Consider the following 21,217-nt stretch of genomic DNA (forward strand, 5'->3'; position numbering starts at 1 on the left):
AGAGGACCTTGTAGCAATGTTTGAAATGCGTTTCCAAGTCTAAGGTGGCTGAAAGTTCTGGTATTATTTTAACGTTCGTATTTCAGTAATAAGGGTCAGAAAGCTAAGTCGGAGACACGAGCTAACATCTCTGCTCATTACTACTAAAAGCAGAAATGGTTAAGCATCAGTTAAAGTGCACTTGCGGGAAGAGAAGCTACATTCTTTCTGAGTACAGAGAGACCAGCAGTTAAAGCAGCTGGAGGAAGACAGAGTGCACTCCTTCCCTGCCTTCTCTTCTGCCAAGTTTCTGCCAGATCCTGGAGCTAAAGAACTTTTTGCAAGCTTTTGCCCTGTAGCTTGCTGGTATACTAAAAAAAAAAAAAAAAAAAAAAAAAATCCAGACTGTACTGTTTCTTGATTATCCTTCTTTGTCAGCAAATAGTTTGTTCCTTACTTTAGTGGTACACTGTGCAGTGTACGTCAAGCAATTTATGATGGATCAAACAGCCATTTATCCTTAAACAAGAGAAAAGTAAGTTGTAAGATTAAAGAAAATATTGAAGTTAGAAATGGAATTAAGTTACATAAAACACTTGATATTTTAATCTTCAAATGAAAAGCAGTTATGCTGGTTTTGGAGTGGCTGGCTCATCTTCTATATTCCTATTTCAGAAATAATCCAGCTGGTCTCAAAATAGCACCAAACTGCATCACAAGAGTGTGTACCCCCCTGCCATAACTAAATATTCTGTTTAGATTTTCAAGATTCAGTTTTTGACAATATTCTACATGAGCTATAAATAAAACTTACAAAAAAAAAGTTTACCAAAGTTTTCCAAAGGCCTGATATTTCTTGGAAGAATTGTCCCTGGCACTGTAGCAGAAGTAAGAAGAAAGGTCTCAGCCTCAGCTGCATAAGACATTAAAGGAATTCTGGAAAATTAAAAGCATTAACATTAGTTGCTTTAGCTGTTTGTAACAAGTGTTGGCAATAAGACAAAAACAGTGTTATCAAAAACATTAAGCAAGCATTATGCTTCCAGTGTAGTTACAGTTAGAGAAAGGCAAAAGTGATAGAGGACGAAACTGTTTCTTCAAAAATACTTTTTTCAAGGGGCAGGCACTGATTAAGGCACAAAGTTTAACTTCTAACAATCTTGCAAACAAATCAGACATGGAAGCCCTGCAGTAAGCTCTGAAAAGCTCTGTTCTCCGCTACATAACAATGACATCACTCGGGCCTTCAACTCTATATTAAGACATTAAATCTAAAAATGAAATTGAAGAATTGAGAGTGTTATTGATGCAATTTCTGTAATCGATTTACTCGATTAAAAAAGTCTGAGTATCCATTCAGGTAATCTAGCATAGTGTTATATTAAACACAATTGTTCTTAAATATAAAGTTTCTCTAACATATTGGAACTAGAAAATGAAAAGACTGAAGCCTCATTCCAGAATGCCCTGAAGGTTCTTCATTAACACCTAATCTATTAAAACAGTTTGAACAAGGTGTGTTATGTTAAAGTCATTCTTCGAAAGCCAAACATAAAACTGCACCAAAAAGTCTAATCCAAATCAGTAAGCTATCCTACCAGAAACAAAATTTGTAATGCTGATTTAGCACTTCAGCAGAAGAATAGCTTCTTTTGCAGAAAAATGAGAAACAGTATACATGTAAAATTCATAAAGGTGTTTTTTGCATTTTTCTAAATTATCCCACACATTTAACAACTCAAGAATGAATACTTTCTTAACATTTTTACTTAAGTAATAGTTGTTTCAAATGAAGCTTAACAAAAATACATAAAAAGCCCAGTGAACATGAAATGTATCACTTTGACTATTTCATAGGTTCAAAAAAAAAAATAATAATAGAAATGTGTATTTACACTGCCTCACCAGAACGGCAAATGTTGCAGGAAGACAGAATTTAGTTGTAGATCTAAAATTTTTAACGTTTATCAACACGTTAGAATGAAGCTTTTCATAAGGGAAATTATATGTAAACAGGATATAAATTCACTATTTAAAACCTAGGTGCAACTTTTAAATATAATAATAATAAAAAAATCTATTTTTCTCTCATCATTAATCTTTGTTTTAGGGCAAGGACAGAGTAAAGAGATGTGGGGAAATTATCATCACAGACAGAACCAATTTCTCACTGTCTTTTTAAAAAAAACTGCTATTTTTAATGTTACTATATGCATGAAAACATTCTTAGGGTATGTTTTAACACTCGTCTGCTCTCCAACAAACTTATTTTATGTTCTTTACTTTGTGTTTCATTTGATAAAACTCCTTGTATTCTTTCCGGGTGCATTTGTTTATACACAATTACAGAAAAAAATATCAGAACCAACCCATGCAGGGGGAAAAAAACAGACATTAAAGCAAATGTAGTCTGATTTCTAATGACAGAAATAATTTTAAAAGTATATTCAACATACTAACTTACTGACTAATATAAAATATGTTTAAGCTTGCATTTCTGTGAAAAAGTGACCTATTAAGATGCACAATTCAGTCAAGTTACTATGCCAAGTATTATGATGAGTAAAAGGACAGCACTAAGATATACAGAGAAAAGTCTATTTACACAAAATAGCATGCAGCAAATATACAAAAAATTAAAAAGTTACAGGCAAACAATCTAGTTTAATGATCAAATGGTAGTGTATCTAAAAATCAATTTAAATTAATCAAATTCCAAACTTTAAGTAGTTCATTAAGATCCTTTGCTAATATAGATACTAAACATGTACCTTTCAACTCTAGCAAGCACAGATGGACAGGAGAATTCCAATTCTTGTCTCTTCTGTCTGATTACTGTATTGACTTCTGTGAATTCTGTACTGAAATACAAATTTCATACCAGTTTAAAAATAACTTTGTATTATGACTACTTTGTACTTCAACAATTGCTTCCATCAGTTACTATTTTTTTCCAATTAAACTGTATTAGAACTTTCAACAGTCATGATGAAACTGTATCTGTGTACTGTTTAGACGGAAAAGCAGTCACAGCAATAAGAGAGAAGTCCTAAATAAATGGCACAGAGAGAACAGGAAACAGGAGATGAAATCTGACTTCAAGGAAGTCGAAGGACAGAGAAACCTGGTATCCCTGACAAATTAATACTGTTGCATGCATGGCAAAAAAAAAGTTTTTTTTCCCCCCCACCATTTACAGACTGTTACACACATACACACTAATGTCTGATAAGGCCATATTATCTAAATAATGTTCTTCTAGATATTATTACAGACTTTTAATATCTATCATTACTTTAACTGTTTTTTACTCCCTTCCACCTTCTCAACCAAATGTGCTTTTTAGGCCTGTTCTTAAGTACTAGGCTCATTAAGCAAAAGTTACTCCATGGATGTTTAAAGTATCCCTCTTGTAGTCAAGACACAGAAAAAGAAAATTGTTTCTGCTACAAAATACGAAAGAGTTACCGTTAGCTGTTTTGCTAACTGCTGCTGTAATAAGACTGAGCCTTCTCTATTTAAGGCTTCAATTCAGCAAGGAGTATAAATATATGATAAAAATTAAGCATCCTGTTAGTTCTTATTAAATCAATGAGTTTAAAAGCATATGCTTAAGCATTATGCTGAATACACAACAGGCTAACTGGAACTTCCCTTAGCAATGCTTGTTTTATAAAGTTAGTGTTTATCCTTTAATTGCTGTTTAGCAATGAACATAAAAGCAGTCATCCTTCAAAACATTTCTAGGTAATAATAATAGACAGAGGGAGGCAGAAAGAACTATAGCATCTACAGTGCTGTAACTTGTTGGTTTGTGTTAAGCGCTAGTATATACTTACCAGTCATTTCTACAGCTTAAAAAGGATTCTTCGTTGCTACCATGGGCTGGAAGTGTACTGTAGAAATTAGTTCTGAAGCTCTCACTCCAGCAAGTCTGTCTTCTGGGCTACAAAATAGAATGATAAATGAAACTAATCCAAAATGAAATGATTAGCATTTCATACATAACAATGCACTGAAATTAAGTTATGTCAGCAAGACTTTAGCTCACAAAAGCAGGTACCACAGTAGCAGTAGTAGTATTAACCATAGTTAATACTGCATTGAGAGCTGTAGTTACAGCAAATTTCTCTATTCAATCTCCAAATTTTAAACACCTGCTCTTTGCAGACAAATCTAATTTTCTATGGGTTTTCCACAAGAAAATTGTTAATGCTCCATATAGAAACGACCTATAAATGAGCCATATCTTTACTATTTCATAATTCCCATTTCTGCCAGCTAATGAACCACAATCAGTACAAAGGTAGCACCTTCAGACAACAAACAACTTCACAAGAGTTCAATGAATGCTTGGTGTTTAAATAGCAAGAATGCCCGATTTAAGTAGCTGAGATTCTCCTTTGCCTGCAAGTGGAGTTAGAGAATTCAAGATTGACTGGTATTGTCCATTTACTGGGTCCTCACACAAAGGGACAACAATCCTGTTCATATTTCAAACACCACTTTCTATTTCAATTGTTATGAATACTTAAGCCACTGAACATCAGTGTATTGCCTTTCGCACTGTGTTCAATGAACAGCTTGACTTTGTTGGTGTTGCTATGCACTAGGCTGGCTGTAGAATAAAGCTGAACAATAAACCTCCACACACTTTCCCCTGATTGCCAGACTGACGTATTTGTGTATATTGAACTGTTTTTGAAATGTATGTCCTATCACCTAAAGGGTTAATGCCGCTTGGAATCTGGCTGAAACATTCCTTGTTCATTCCACTTCATCGATATTTTAAAATTAGAACTTGCAGGGTCTTCCCACCATTTGCTTTTAGAATATATTTATTTTGTAGAAAAAAGCCTCTTTGTAGTAAGATGTGTATAAATGGAACTCAAGTGTGGAGTCATGTTCTACATGCTCTATCAAACTTTGGCAAGAAAGCTGGTTTTGACCTGAACATGCCTTATTTCACCAGCATGCAAATAGCAAGCCTCTGCCAAAAAGCTGTCATTTTAAAAGTTTTTTTTCTTCAAAAATACTTGTTTCAAAAATTAACATTTCTCCCCTATCTAAAAAAGATGTCCAAGTGTTCCAATAATATCTTTATGAAGTGGCAATTAATAAACTAGTGCTTTTTTAAAAAACTTTAAACATGCATCAGATAATTCTGAATCCTGTACCTGTTCCACTGAGGTTTTGGGGATTTTTTTTTTTTTTTTTTTAAATAAGTCTACTTCTGTTTATATACCTTTCTATGACAGGTACAGTTTGAGACATTAACGCTACCCAGTACTGCACAATAAATCACTGAAACTAGATATAAAAGTGTTCATCAACTCTGAAGCCCAACTAGAGGCTGATCTACCAATAAGCCCCATCTTCCCACTTCAAATGCTTTTCAAATCAGTGAAAGACAGTTTTGACCTTACACAGTAAGGGAACCAAAACTTGCAAAGGCCTGACTCAGAAGAGAAAGTCTGGAGCTAAAGATAACTATAAGAACTATGCTCCATATAAAGTAAATGAGAACTCAAGCAACCAACTACCTAAAGTCACATGATGCAGTAGGTATTAACATCCTACAGCAAGCAAGGCATCAGGCAAAATACGGACTTAAACAGTGTTTTTCTTCCAAATTTTAAGATCTAGGTAAGACAGAACAACCAAGAACATAATCATTTACATTTAAAATTTAAATTAACTGCTCAAATCTATTATTAATAAGAAACACTGATCACAGACTGGCATCCCAGAGACCTGAAATATTTCTGAAAGGGAGGGAAGGCAGAATTCAAACAACAGAGCCTTTATAACTTCCTAAAAATTCCACTCCGAACCTGTAGTATAGGGTAAAATTTATTAACTAAACAGGAAGTCTGGAAAAAAAACATTCTTAAAAGTAATCTCCCATTAAATTCCAACTTGGTGCAAACTATAAAGCTAACAGTTTATCTGCGTAACAAATTACTTCGGTTGATTACACTGCTGAATATTTTTGTAACAATAGCAACAATTGGTGAATAAAGATGAAAAGAAGGTAGTTAGTATCTTATAATGCAAAATGCTAATTTAAGTGAAAATATTTACCATCACAAAAGTACACTTAATCTGGGAGAGAGGGTCATATAACCTAGTACTACATTCTAATCACTTTCTTCAAGACAAAAAAAGACAAACTAAAAAGGTAAAAATTACATTTGGATCATACTACAATTAAATAGAAAAGTTAAATTAAGAATAAGCAGAAAGGTAGTTTTAAAAAGTGAAAAAAAATGTTTACAATGTTTCATTATCAGAACCAACCTTGTTTATCTTCACAGACAAAGCTTTCTTGTTTCGTTTATCACACAAACCTTTACCTGCGTGAAATAAGCAGCAATATACTTTGATCTTAATGTATTAGCTTTTAATTATTCATTAAAATCCTTAATGCAATGAGAAGTTAATGAAAGTGTATCTGAAGTGTATTTACAATGTGTTTACATATAGATTCAGTTTACATTCCAATAGTTAGAAACCTCCAAGGAACAAGTCTTTACAATTATTTTTAAGCTACAGTCAGGGAACAACAGCTTGTGGAGCAAACAACCATTACAGAATAGCAGCTTTTTTGTTTTTAACCTACAGAACTGTTAAAAAGGAACTATTTGTGTTGCTGTATCTCTTAGGAGAAAGTCACACACTAATGACTGAAGGAAAGAGCAAGTCTTTCAACTTGCTGTGAAAAAGCTCAAGAGTTTACCCATTTAACTTCCAAAAAGGAAAGCTGAGATTTGACTTCATTATACCAGATACATACGTACTTTGGGGAGAAAAGACAGGGTACTAAAGGGTTCTTTATTCTTGCAGAGAAAGTCATAACCAGGATCAACAGCTGGAGGCTGATGCCTGGAAAATTCAAGTTAATTACGTACACGAAAGAAAAAAATTGATGACATTTTCTCACAGGAAGAGTGATGCACCCTAGAGCATCTATCAATATATTATCTCTTCAGATTAAAATTGGATGCTTCTCAGGAAGATAAGCTTTAGTCAGATGCAAGTTACTGCACTTAGGGGCACACCTGGGTTAAATTTAATGACTTGTAATATGCAGATTAGATTAGATGATCAGTTCATCCTTTCAGGCCTTAAAGAAAAAGCAGGAAAAAGCGTTGTAATTTCATTATCAGATAATGAGAATGCTTTTTAAAATCTTGAGAAAAAAAACAAGATTAACACCCCAAACTGACTTTAAATTGTTCTTTTCTCTTCAAACAAATAATATTGTCACTTCAGTTTCATCTGTATTCAGCCAGACTAAAGAAGATAGTATCTAGAAGAGTTAATTTTTTTTTTAAAACATGTACCTTCATACTCCCTCAGGTGTGTGAAATATAGCTTATAAATACCATTTCATCAATACTATTTTCCATTTGGATTTCACTCTGCCTTAGTTATGAAATACAAAAATAAAATTCAGATTTTCAGTCACCTCCAATTCTTTTGGAGACTTAATACAAAACACTATTTGAGCTGGAAAAAACACACATCAATAGAGGTATTATATACACTACAGAAAAATCTAGAGTATTTCTGTGAAATGTTTCAGATGAGCAAAATAAAAATGCTTGCAATTTCACAACAGCCATTTCCATGTCAAGCAGTTTTCACCTTTCAGTTTTTTGCTTAGTTTCATAAGTTATGAACCCACTTAAAGAGCAATACCTATTAACAAAGTCTCTCAATATGGAACCCCCCTGAAAACCTGCTAAGACTTTTCATTTCTGAACTGTCACTGAAGACTTCCTATGAATAGAAGCTTATCATTAGCCATGCACTATGTGATGCAGAAAGTGATTTTTAGGCTTAAACTAAACGCATTTCACTTGTGACTGGAATTAAGGAGGTAGTTTTCCAGCAAAAAGAGTATAGTAGTTCCAGATACTGAAAGTTTGTTCTCTTAAGTTCCAAACTCCTATTGCTTGGTATTCGATTTTGATGTGGAAATGTAAGCAGTTAAAAAAAAAAAAAAAAAGTTTGGCTCATCAAGAAAAGTAACTGTTAAGTTCCATAATAAAAACAGTGATTCTAACAGGTATAAACAAACAGGTGAAAAAAAATCAGCTTACTGTATTTTTTCTTCACAACTTTGTTTAATTTTGCTGCTAATGGCCCTCTCTCCGGAGGTACAGCTCTTCTGCAAAATCAACACAAGATATTATGAGCAGTAATATCTTTGGGCACCCACCTAAGCTAAGAGCATATACACCCAACCAAAACCAGTTCCTATTTCAGGGAGCTTTTATTTTATGCACGTAAAATTCATGGCTTATGACTGCTATTAAAACTCTGAACTTGCATGCTGCGTAGCATAATCTGTACATTAAATACACCATAATGCTTCAAAAAGCTTACAAATGGAAAACCATCTCCTCTGCTTACAAAAAAAAAATCAGTATTAAATCTGAATGTTTTATTCTGCTTGATTTCATTGCAACATGTAAAAGATGTCACAACTCACATGCACAAATACTTAAAAAAGTATCAGTGGTGTTTCAGAGAGGTGCAAAGGTCTCTCTCCTTAGTATCTTTCTTATTTTCTAAATATATAGTGAAATCTGCTTAAAATCCAGTCTCAAGAACTGTGCATCATATAGTCAACTGAACAATGACTTTAAATTATGAACATTTAGTGAAATTTACCTGTGTATTCCTAAGTTTCCCCCATATACAAGTGCTCACACATAAGCATTTCAGATTATTTGTTTTTCACCCAGAATTTAATTAGAGAGAAGTAATCTTAAGAAAAAGTTGCAGTATCAAAATACATCTTAAGCTGATCCCTTTTGAAACTAGCTAATTGGTTATGAGACATGAAACGTAAGAAAACAATGTGCCTCAAATGTAGAGAGCTACGAGAAAAAGAGATGAAATACTGTGCATCAGTATCATGCTTTGTTTCTGAAAACCAAGCACATGGAGAGTTAATTATTAAAAAGATCATCGCTTCAGAAATTCAAAAGTTGAAGAGAATTTTTAATCAACATGCAAACATGCCAATACTTGAAACAGCTGATTAATAAAGGTCAATATCCAGATATGCTTCCTATATTTTGTACCTGTAAATTAAGTACAATTTTACATATTCCTAAAGGAAAACAGACAATTCCCTTTGAGATACAGAATGACTGTAGCCCCTGTTAAGCTGACATAACAAGCAAAAACATCACTGAAAGAACAGCAGCACTTTCACCATCCTCTTCAGAGACATAACTAGTAATTTTATTTGACTGTTCAGGAATTAATTTGGACATAAAAGGAGGAAAAAAAAAAAAAAGAAGAAAAAAAAAGAGAGAACAATTTCAGTGAAATAGCATGCCACCAGAAGTGATATTTTTGTCCCTTGCTTAGCACTCTGAAATTAAATGATGGATTCAACAGGAAATGAGCATGAGCTCTTCTTTACAGCAAATGTAACAAGACAAAGTTTCTCAACACAGGAGACTATTTCCACAGTTCCCTCAAACTCACCAAAATGCAATCAGTTCTTGACTATAACTACACTTTATAGTAAAAAGATGAGCAACATCAATGTTTACGATAATATGCAAGGGTGGGTTTTATCCATTTAGATAACCAAAGAAAAATATCACTATTGTCAAAATGTGACCTAGCCATACAATCTTAATTCAAATTAACATGAAATTTGTCAATTTGTTTTGAAAGCCACCATGTTTACACCTCAATGCAAGGAATAAACTGCTCCTTACACCCTGTTTACTATTTATTCCAGTGGGATTTAGACCAGTGATAAAAGTAAAAGCTAAATTACCTCTGATGGAGGAAAGATAATTTATTCAACAAATAAACTTAAAAATCAAATAATTTCCAAGATGTACATTTAATAACAGTTGAATTTATATTTTGGGTATTCCAATTAGAATGCTTTAAGTTAAGTGCAATACCAACCTTATAAAACTTCTCATCTTTGCATGGCTATATTTTCCCTTATTGCAGGCACAGATTTCCTCTTCTTCCATCTCCCTTAATTGTTTCTTTACCTGAACCTGCATTGAGAAATAAAGTCAGTCTTCAGTCTAGAAACTCAGTAAACACCTGCTTTAAACACATTCAAAGTCTCTAAAGGCCTACTGGCAAATAAGCTCAAATAGAAGGACTTGAAACCTCCTCAAATTATAGCTTCTTTAATTTCATAGTTCACAGATTTGAAGATATTTTGACTTGTTTTTCATAAAATGGAAGAAAACCCTGGTATGTATATTGGCTATGCCAAAAATGCATACGAATTCCACAAAATCACAACTCTTTGAATATTCAGAATGCCATTGCAAGCATCTCCAAAGTTATACGCCATCTTCTGTTGAGAATTAGTTAGTCCAAGGTCTCTGAACTAAGCTGGTTGATGTGACTACATGAAGATCAGCTTTGAAAAAACGCTGAACTTAAGTTCAACTTCCAAATGCTTCCTTGTCCTAAAAAAGGAAAAATATTCTCCTCTGAAGTAAAGTAGCTTATGGATTTCATATAACAGAATTTTGAAAACATGGAAAAAAAATGCCATTTTTATTACAAACTGAAATTTAACAGTGAAAACCTGAACCATGAAGTTACTTCAATGGCTACATTTCAACTGTTTTCATGGGATAATTCATACTTTCTTATTCCAGAATCTTGACTTTACATGTAACTTAGTTTTTCAGCTGTTATTCTAATTAAGAATATCACAGTAATTAAGCTGTCAACTTACTGATACTGCCCCTGCTAATACTGACCATGGTGGCAATGTTTCTCTGTACATCCCCCATCTATCCCTACTGCTCCAGCACCTCTTTTTCGGAGCAGGATCCCTCTTTGTTCTGTTTGTCTACTTGCTGACACTGCAATTCTATTAACAAGAAACCCAATGCACTATGTAAAGTCGATAGAGCCTTTAAACTACTCCCATTAAAATCTTCAGTTTATCTTCTTTCAGTTGCTTCCTAAGTTCTTCAGAAGTAAAGATAAAATATGTCAGTATGTTTCCCTATGAAAAGAAACAATCTGCAGCTGTTAATCTGGTTCCTTTGCAGCTGGCTACCTGGGGGCTCCAGAAGCGTACACACACACACACACACAAAATTAAGAAAAAAATTAAACACCCCTCCCCCCCAAAAAAAAACCACAGGAGGGAGCCTGTTTCCTGAACACAGTGAAATGAAAAACCAATAACTTAAAATTATGGTTCTAAATAATTCCTATCTCAGAATTTCCAAACTGTACCCAGAAGTACCAGAATCTTTTTGCACATATTTTCAAGTTCAGTAATCAACATCTATCACAATTAAGTTTTATTTTCCTAATTAACAAACTGTTCTCTCTAGCAGCTTTATTCAGCACATTTGAATGGCCAAAAGATTCAGAAGTCTAGATTGAGCAAGGCTTATCGTTAATTCACTCCTCCTGCTGTCATGAATTTGTTCTTGCCAGTGTATTAGAGACAGTGGTAAGACTGAGCTCAGCTAAAGAAGGCAAGATTGCCTGCTAGTTAATATAACATTTGTTTACAAAACCTGATTAAGGAAAAAAATAAAAAACTTTGAGAATGATACTCTACTTTTCTTCTTGGGTATATCAAGAATGTTTGAAGATGATCATGAAGCTGCTACTTTGTTTATATTTTATTACTGTAAACATTTGTTTTGGAAAAGTTAATAGAATTCTAAGTATCAAATATTTTACAGAAATATTAATGCTGTAATTAATAAATTAAGAAACCTTATTTAACAGTCACATATGATTAAGAGGCATGCAAGTTCCTACAATGTCAGCTACTTAAGAAAAAAGGCTGGGACTTACCTTTATCTGATCTTCTAATGCATCAAGCTTACATATGGCTTGAAATGGTCTGCGATCAATAGGACATGAGGCCTTTGTCTGAAAAATTATTTTTCTTGTTATAAGATTTGTAATAAGATAGGAAAAAAAAAGATCTGTTTTCTATACTTTTGCTCACAGGTACAGTTCTTTGATGGAAATATGCAAAATTACAACTTGCTGACATTAAGAATCTATTTGCATTTATTGACCATGCAATTTAGTATGTTGTTTTGCAAGAAGATTTTTTACTTACTGGAAAGTCCAAAAGAAACAAGAACATTAGTCAGAAGTTACATTCAAAAAAGGAAAAACATTTACATGAAGTTAGCTATGACTTTTTTTTTTTTTTAATCCTTGTTAGGCAACTCTAAGTTTTGTACCACTATACAAAAGCCCCTTCTATTTCTTAATATTGGAAAGCCAAATATTAGCACACAACAACAAAAGAAATACAGTTACTGGGTGCAGGTAGGGACAACTACCATGCAGAACAGCTTCACTTGCTCCTCGGTTTCAATGCTGTAATACAAAGTGTGGTGGAACTCAATAACATGTCCCTCAACTTCTTAGCTACTAAACTTTTAAATTCAATGTCTTTTGACAGAAATCAAACAAATGACTCTCTACGAAAGAATACTACTTTAAACTCTATTTCAACTTTTCAATCTGCTTGCTTCTTCTCCACCACCATTCTATTGTTTTCACATGTTTCTTTGCTATCTACCGAAATCTCTTCCTATTTAGCCTTTGACTTCCACAACACTACGGCTCTTCTAATATTGACCCAGAAGCATCAGCACAAAACCAAAGTTTTCAAACATGCCCAAGAATCCCAATCCATTGCTTAAATCTTGTGCTTTGTCAGCAAGTATTCTGGTGCTGTTGCCAAATAGCTTTGACAAATAGTATTTTTCTGCTTACCAGCTTCTCCGATAGATCTAACTTCAAAAAAGACTGAAAGTGAAGTTCTAATATTAACAAGGGAAAAGTGTTGGTGCTGACACCATACAAAAAGGTCACATGAAAGGAGGGAAAGGAACAGAAGGAAACCACATCCCTGCAAGGAAAGCTAAAAACCACAAGGGGTGTGCATGTGTGTGTGCACGAGCCTGCTTGACTGACTATTCTACTACATTCCAGCTCTCTTTTTGGCAATCAGTAGAGAGAACAGACTCCCATGTTTGAGACAACTGACATTTTGTAAAACAGTTTTCAGCAGAATGGCCCTAAAGGAGACTATTTTGCTCCTAGCAGTAACCTGGAACAGCTGGAATCAGGCCATTTCATTTTGGTCTTATATCATCAAGCATTCTCCAGGCCCTGCCTTCTTCAGAAAGATACAGAAAATACTAGAAGAATATATTTTAATAAGGAACCAAAGACAAAAGAACTACTTTGCTAAAAAACAAGCCAGGAAAAAAAAAAAAATACAATTAGCACATTTTCCACTGAGGCTACTGAGTCATAAAACTGTCTCATTTTAAACAGTGTGCTCCAGGTATTTGAAGTTCAAATAAATCATTTTACCTTTCAACCATTATACTGGAGAAGCTGCATGCACAGTCAGTTCCCATTTAGTATCCAAAATTCATTTCATAACCAGAATTCATCTCCAGTGTTTTTTTGCTTAGTTTCCTTAGAAGAAACAACTCTTTCCACACCTGCTCGCCCCATCTGCAGGTCATTTGCATTCCTTTCCTTCTCCCCAAAATAACTTTTGAATTTACTGACCATTTTCAACCAAATCAGATAGAGGTAGAGGTCTCCAGTGTATTACATATTCAAAGTTCAATGGAAATACAGATTTAATGTCCTTTCCTTAACCATCTTAGCCCACCCATTGAGGAAGAGGCTGCACTACATGAGGATATAGACACCGAACAATGAAGTATTACGAACCATAGAGCAGGGAGGCTTCAACCGAAGTCCCACCCAACTAGGCAATGCAGTGAATCAGCTTTCAGAGAAATGTATAGGAAATCAGAAATTAATTTTTTATGCTGGAGAACTACTTACTCATTTTAATTCCATATACATGCTCACCCCCCTTCCTCACTTCAGGGGTCTTCACAGGCCCTGTTCAGAACTCTTGGGGTGGAAGGGAAGTGGGGCAAATCCAACCTCTACTAGCCCTACTTTATCCACTAAACAAGAACCAGTATTTCAATTGTGTAATTTCTGCCCTTAAGAGAGCAGGGATTTATGCTATTTTTTATTTATGCAAGCAAGATGTAACGCTTCTCTTACAGGTGGAATTGCATTAGCAGCTATGAGAAATTTGCATACAAACTCAGTCGTAAAGTTAAAGAATGAATTTCTTTCTTGTTTGTTGATTGGGACTTTTCATTTTCCAGTTGATTGTTTCTTCCTCACCAAGTGCAAGGAGTGCCCAATTTTTCCTCATTTGCCTATGCAGCCCCCAATCCCCAACCACTGAGCATTCAGACACCTTATAATTTCAACTAAGTACCCAGAACAGAGTTAGATTTTATTTATTTATTAAAAGAACAGGGATCCTCGCATGAACAAGTTGTTGAACAAAGGGTAGATGAAAGCCACTACCTCAGGAGATCTTCAAAAGGAGAGGTATTTTATCCTTACCTACACCTTCCCCCCACTGGAGAACTCCATTGTTCCCTGCAAGTTCATGGGCTGGGTAATTAAGCCAGTTCCCTAAGGACTCAGACTATGAAAACTGTTTTTTGTCTTGTATCCAACATAAAGCTAGCCCAGACAGCAGAGTAATATAGCAGTGTTGGTCAACTGAGATACCTGATAGTATGCAATGTATTGCAACTGTTGAACCAGCTGCAAACTTCTCACAGTAAGTACTCTGATTCTTAGATATACCAGACTGTCAAAGACAGGTCGAAAGAAGCATAATTTTCTAGTTATTTTAAGTTAATTTCAGAATTAAGCTGATTTGAAAAATAAGTTGTTTTGAGAAGACATACTGTTTCTATATTTTAAATTTACACAAGAATATTAAATTATGTTCCCAAGTTTAAGTCATGGTAAATTGTTTATTCATTGCTATGAAATATAATCATAGAATACTACATGCATTAGCAGTAAATCAAAGCATTTTTGCTCCACTAGAAAAATGTTCACTCTTTTCAGTGGAACTGGACAGATGTTTAACAATTACATACATTTATACATAGTAATAGAAAAAGGAAAACATTCTGGAAGAATCAAAGGCTATGGTTAGGTTCAGACATGTTCAGAAACAGCAGATGCTGTCTTCCACTCCAACTCAGTTGCTTTTCATAGCACTAACTTTATCTGATATTTTGCAGCAAATCTTGAGAGATATTCTAGTAAAGACATGACAGTTTAAGTGTTACAATTGTCAGGGGCCCTTGAGGGAAGACAGAGGTTACTCTGTGTTGTGTATTTGTCTAAGGATACACCAGCTTTCACCTGTCAGCTAATATATGGCCTTTAAAGTGGAAATGGAAGAAAAAAACAACAGGAAAACAAAAACAAAACAAACCACACACTCCTCTGCCCCTCCTCCCAAGAGGAAGAAGGGATTTGTGCCACTACAGGAAGGAGTAAGGGTTAAAAACAAACAAAAAACCTGACTACTTTTTTGTAAAAAGCAGTCTCGAAGAGTGGCAGCCTTTTACTTGTCTCTTTTGTCTTTGAGAAGACACTTCGGGAACCAAAGACTCTTCATTCAAGGCCACTAAGCATTTCCCCTCCACTTCAGCTTTTATTCAGGAAGCATCCTAAGGGATAGTGAACATACACGGTCCTTTTGGAGGGGAAAAAAAAAATTAAACAAGTTAGAGATATTGAGATGAAAGGAGTCCAAGTAGAAGCCACCACTTTTATTGTGCATAAAGGGGGATGGGAGGAGAGGGGATTTAAAAAAACAAATCGCAAACTTAAGTGAATACTACTGTATGCAGTCATATTTTTTTTTTAAAACATAGCTGTCTAAAAAACAGAATAAAATCAGAAAATATTACAATAAAATCTAGTATTTAATGTAACAATTAAAGTTATTAGAACAGCCCAGCTGGTATTTCTTGATTTTTTTTTTTTCCTCTCTCCTTCCTGACAGTGCTTTTCTTGGAAAAGCCCAGAAGAGTAATCCAGCATACTGTTCCAAATATCTTTGGTTGTTTTACTGTGTACATGAAACTACATAATAGTTTTCCTGTAAAAACTGGTAACTCTGAAGTGATTCAGTCTTTCACCTATCCTGTGATATCCTGAGAACCTTCTTCATAAGGTATGGAAGTGTTCATGAAGCCTGTAACCCCTGAAAAGCTATCTATGAGCAGGTGCGGGGTTTTGTCTGTTTTTAAGTTCTCTGAAAACACACTTCAAAGTATTCTGATCTTTTTTGATGACCCTCTGGAAAAAAAGTGTTGCTTTAGCTCCACAGGCAAAACTTGACGTTCAATATTCTTATAACATGTACAGCATCACAAAATAGTAATTTTGGTAATCTCAAAGAGGAAGTGTCCTGCATCTTAACTGCATCACTTCCAACAGCATAAAAAAAAAGAGAAAAAAGAAAAAAAAGCAGACAAAAGGCCGAAGTAGCTACCAATCTTCCAGCCAGGACTTTTTAGGAAAGCTACCCAGATAGGTAACCTAAAAGTGTTTTTGGCTGACAGAATAACTTTGGCAGACAGCCCCATCTTATCAAGTTCTATATTATGAGGTTTCACGCACTTAGTAACAAGATGAAATCAAGGAACAAGAGTTTCTGCAGCAAATCCCTTCCACAGCAATTTTTTTTTCCAGTGCTCCATAACTAAAAATCTGTTCTTCCATTCCTTATTAAAAGTTGACCTAAAAAGAAATATGGTCTTGTATGGTGTAATGCTCCTTTATTAGAGAACCTGTTAAACAAACCAAACATTACCAAGTTTTCACCATTAAATTCAGGTTTAATAGTAAGGTTTAGATTGTAGAAGTAGCGTCCAAATCTTTCACTTCACCCAGTAACCAACAGTACACGAAAAAAGCCCCCAACACTTCTGCCTCCATCTTCAGTGAAAAGGGAGACACCAGGAAGTACACTAGTACACTGTTTCTAGAAGGAAGTAAAATCCTACGATGACTTTTTTTTTTCCCAAGTCTTTTTAATGTTTTTGCAGTTGAGTTTTAGAAGAGCACCGTTTCTGGCAAGAGATTCTAAGTTATTTTTCTAGACATATCACTGATGGATAATAAAGACAAAAACAGCACATAAGAATAGAGATTCTAGCCTCAACACCCAATCAATACTCATTAGTTACAATTTTAAACAGCTGTTTTCTCTCTACCCACATCATTCAGGCTGGCTAGTCTTCACTTCCTATCCAAAATTGCCATATGTTGCTTCTATATCCCATAAAATGCTGACTAGTTCTATTGGAATGGTGGCTGTCTTTAGGAAAGGATGAAATGGCTCATTATTTGTAATGAACTGCAGATTCTATGGTAATTAAAGCACTATGTCACTGTACTTTCTTAGACACTATATTATCAGAAAAGTGAAACCAAGCACAAGAACATTCATTCATACATTGAGTTTCACATTGCACTTCCTCAACAATGTTAAAATTCTTAAGTTGCTGTATGAATGTATTTTTCTCAACAAATGCCAAGAACAATTGCACACCATAAAATCCAATATGTAATTTGAAAAAAGTATCAAAAGTCTAGATTTTCTAAAATAATCTGATTAAAATAGTTTTCTAGTCAGCAATTCAGATACATTGTCTATGCATGCAATGCCTTGGAGACAAACTAGAAAAGGCTTTTTTTCTTCTTTGGGCAGGGGGTGTTTTTATTTTTAGGTTTAGGGTTTCTCTGGCAACACTGTACATTGGTTCATCAGTGTAACCCCACCTATGCCCACTGCTTTGCACTGCAAACAAAGAGCACTGCGGAACTTGTCGCCACATCAGCTACTTCTTTCATGTATCCTTAAGAACAAGGAAAGCCATACTGGAAAGAATAATACACTTCAAGAACTGCCATTACCATACAGGTAACTCCCTCTTTACCCACAGAAGAGCACACATATATAGCATACTCTACATAAGCAATGATCCAAACCTTATACTAGTGAATGACTGTTCTAAAAAAAAAAAACAGAACACCTACTAGAAATGTAATTCAGGGAGCTCAACTTTTTTTTCCCCTCCTTCTCTTAAAGTCAACCACTGATACTGCACAAGGCCTGCCTGAATGTACCCTGATGCTTCAGACAAGTTAAAGCAGAGTGAAAGTTATCTCCTCTAAGATTGCTGTCTTCAACCAGGATATATTATTAAAAAAAAAAGTAAGGAGCTTTCCTTTAATGCATCCAGGGAAGATATTCTTGCTGCTACTGTAATTGCCATAGACGAGGTGGTCTTAGCTAATTTGATATCTGCTTGCCATAGATACATAACTTATGTTCCTTCACATTAGCCTTACTTAAATGTTTTTACTACTGCTTATTATGAACTAATACATGTGCTTAGCAACTTGATATACAAAACAGACTTATCAGAAAAGTGTTTAAAAAAGCTTTTCTAATTTTGACCCAACTGGTTCTACTAGCATTATGATAGACAGAAGAAACATACGTAACTACTTCCCTTGCTGTAACACAATACTGATGGTGTCTGAAGACTCCAGATAGGGAGCTGTGGCTACTGCTCTGTATAAAACCTTTGTAATGTGGGCAAAATAATGCTATCATGGAGATGTTCTTTGCAATGAAACAGCTGTTTACTTACACTGTCCTTCACTGTTTCCATTGAAGGGTGCGTCCAACAGCCTCAACTCCAGATTTAGGCATCAAATGCCTTGTATTCTTACGAGCTTCTAACATAGCTTTACTGAAACAGAATCTCAGAAGTTCCACATTAATAAATTAAACAATGTCAACTTACCAAAGTTGAGGACAGCTAGCACAGGGTGAATGACATTTATGCTAGTCTTTGCCTACTGCAAACAGTCCTTGGAACGTTCCATCTGACCAACACTGCCCAGTAATTCCTGGGAGAGCACTGGCTGGCACAGCCAAAGGCATGCAAGATGACAGTCTAACAGTACAGGACAGTCTAATAGTATAGGCAATATTGGACACTGCAGTTTGACTATGTTTAGTGTAGTTAAGAGGACAGAATAATTTAAACACATTTCAAAAAGCAAATGTGAAGGGTAGTTACTTAGTGGGAATTCTAGTCTCTACCTCATCTTTAGGAGCTAGACACTTTTCCTCAGAAGGAAAGGAAATACAGCACTCCAAATCAACTAAAAGCTTGAAGTAATGCCACCAAATTCCCAAACCAAATGCTCAGATTTAGCCATTAGGACCTAGTGTATCAGGTCATCTTCAGCAAGTGTCCTATCCATTTTTAGCCCTTTATGGAATCAAACAGCAGATATTCCCTTAAAAGCAATACATATCTCCTTAGAAAGCCAAAAACCCTCAAAGTGCTACGGCTGCTGCTTGCAGAAAGAAAACCTGCCAATACAGGACACTTAACTACAGTTGTAATTCTGAAAGTCTCCCATAGCTAGAAAGGGGAACAGAACTGCAAACTTGCTCTTACCGTTTGCCTAAACTACCTTGGTATTAATTAAAATGCACATAGTTTTGCATAAAAGCCAAAATAATTGGCTTTCTAAGAGCTTTATGTACAATTTGAAAACAATTTAGAGAAGTAGTTGCTCCCATTGTTTTGAAGTCAAAGTGCAATGCGGAAAGATAGTGGAGATACCCAACTTGAACACAAACTGCTGGCAAAAGCCTTTAGTGTGTGGAGTACAATGGTAGTTACATTAAACCACACAAAAGCACTTGAAGGAAATTTATCACTTTTTAAAGAGACCATTATTTTGCTCGTGAATCTTATTCACAACTTTCTTATTGTCTTAAACTTAGAAAGAGACAAGAAAACAACATTTTAAAAACCAATTTATTTGTACTCAAGAGAAAAACACTTAGTTTTTTAAACAGAAACTGGTAACATATTTTAGAAGAGCAGATAATTTTAGTCTTCATTATTCAGAGTGACTTAACTGACAACTAAATAGTCAATAATTACTTATTTTATGATCAACCAAGAACCATCAGAGAAAGCAAATGCTATGCAATACTCCTCACCAAAACAAAAGACACAAAACAAAAATTAGTTACTAAATATTAATAGTGGATACAAAACCACACGGCATCTTCATGCTTCAAATGGCTTATAGTATGTTTCTATCAATCCAAGCTATAAAATCTCATCTGCTTCCCACAGTTGAAGTATCTTAACATCTGTCAGCCAGTTTTCAAAACACTTGTTTTAGTTTAATTAAACTACCAGATAGGGCAATGGAATTTCATGAACTGAATAGGTCCAACTGTCAACTTCCTCAGAAGAGGAAGGACAGGTGGTTTCACCGTCAGATGTCACTAATGGAAGGAAGCAGGTAGAAGCTTTAAAGTATTTTAAGGTAACTTTAAAAAGAACCTACTGTTTTTATGCCATCACATCTACTTCACCTGTAGCTTAAGAGCTGAAGTTGCTTTCTGTTCCATTGGTATAGTATTTCATGCCAAAAATGAAATTTGACATGACAAAAAAAAAATTGTATCATTAATTTGCCTCTTCAAAAGAAAGATTCTTCCCTTCCTCATTGGGCTTAAAAGCATCTGTTAGGCAGTGTGAACAAAATGAAATCCAGCAGCAAGCCCTCAATCTAGTGTATTGCTTTTCTGTACATTTTACTGTTTATTGTCATTCACCTGCTGTAATAGCAACCAGCTAAGAAAGTCAGAGGAAAATTGAGGATGAGAGTTTCCTGTTCACTACTAAATGAAAGCACGGCAATTAATCATTTGCCGAACAGACAATCTGATAATAGGAGACTTAATTTATTACGCAGTACTCACATGTCAATAACTATAATCAAAATTAAAGATCTTAATTCAGAACAGCACAAAGTCTTTTAGCTGAATTCTTCAAAGAGTTAGAAAACTAAGGTTTCATTAGACTTATATTGTAGACTAATGTGGAAACATATTGGTCCCAGTCCTGAGAGTTCAGAGTATAAGAAACAGCGTAAGAGATAATACTATGATAAGATTAAGCCATGCTTATAAACATGACATTGCAATATTACAAAGTATACAATAAAAGTAAAGTATACATTATATGACCTGATTATACCATTATACCACTTGATTTTCCAAACAGCCATCACTTTGTTTTTTTTTGCCAATATCTAATAGCCATTAATAGAGCAACATATCTAGTGAAAGATGACACAAAGCATTTCATTAACTCTATGAAGAACATTCATTAAGATCTGTTTATAAACTGGTCATTGAAACACTTCTGTACAAAGTCAGAATGCACACCTATGGACTTTTAAGAAAACAGGTTATTAC

The 21,217-nt window shown here is 34.7% G+C and overlaps 1 protein-coding gene across 7 annotated transcripts in view; it reads right to left on the reverse strand.

Moving 5' to 3' along the window:
• Positions 1–21,217, reverse strand: part of SCAF11 (SR-related CTD associated factor 11) — a 51,002-nt gene that overhangs the window by 12,216 nt on the left and 17,569 nt on the right. For all 7 annotated transcript variants that reach the window (XM_026072414.1, XM_026072411.1, XM_026072413.1 and 4 more), the window contains 7 exons: positions 11,815–11,892; positions 9,928–10,025; positions 8,088–8,155; positions 6,280–6,335; positions 3,819–3,925; positions 2,751–2,840; positions 809–915 (listed from right to left, as the gene is read on the reverse strand). In XM_026072414.1, coding sequence (XP_025928199.1) covers positions 809–915; positions 2,751–2,840; positions 3,819–3,925; positions 6,280–6,335; positions 8,088–8,155; positions 9,928–10,025; positions 11,815–11,892 — 604 coding nt within the window. The remainder of the gene's footprint in view (positions 1–808; positions 916–2,750; positions 2,841–3,818; positions 3,926–6,279; positions 6,336–8,087; positions 8,156–9,927; positions 10,026–11,814; positions 11,893–21,217) is intronic.

This window comes from Apteryx rowi, unplaced genomic scaffold, assembly GCF_003343035.1.
Source record: "Apteryx rowi isolate R43461 unplaced genomic scaffold, aptRow1 scaffold_341, whole genome shotgun sequence".
Classification (NCBI taxonomy): domain Eukaryota; kingdom Metazoa; phylum Chordata; class Aves; order Apterygiformes; family Apterygidae; genus Apteryx; species Apteryx rowi.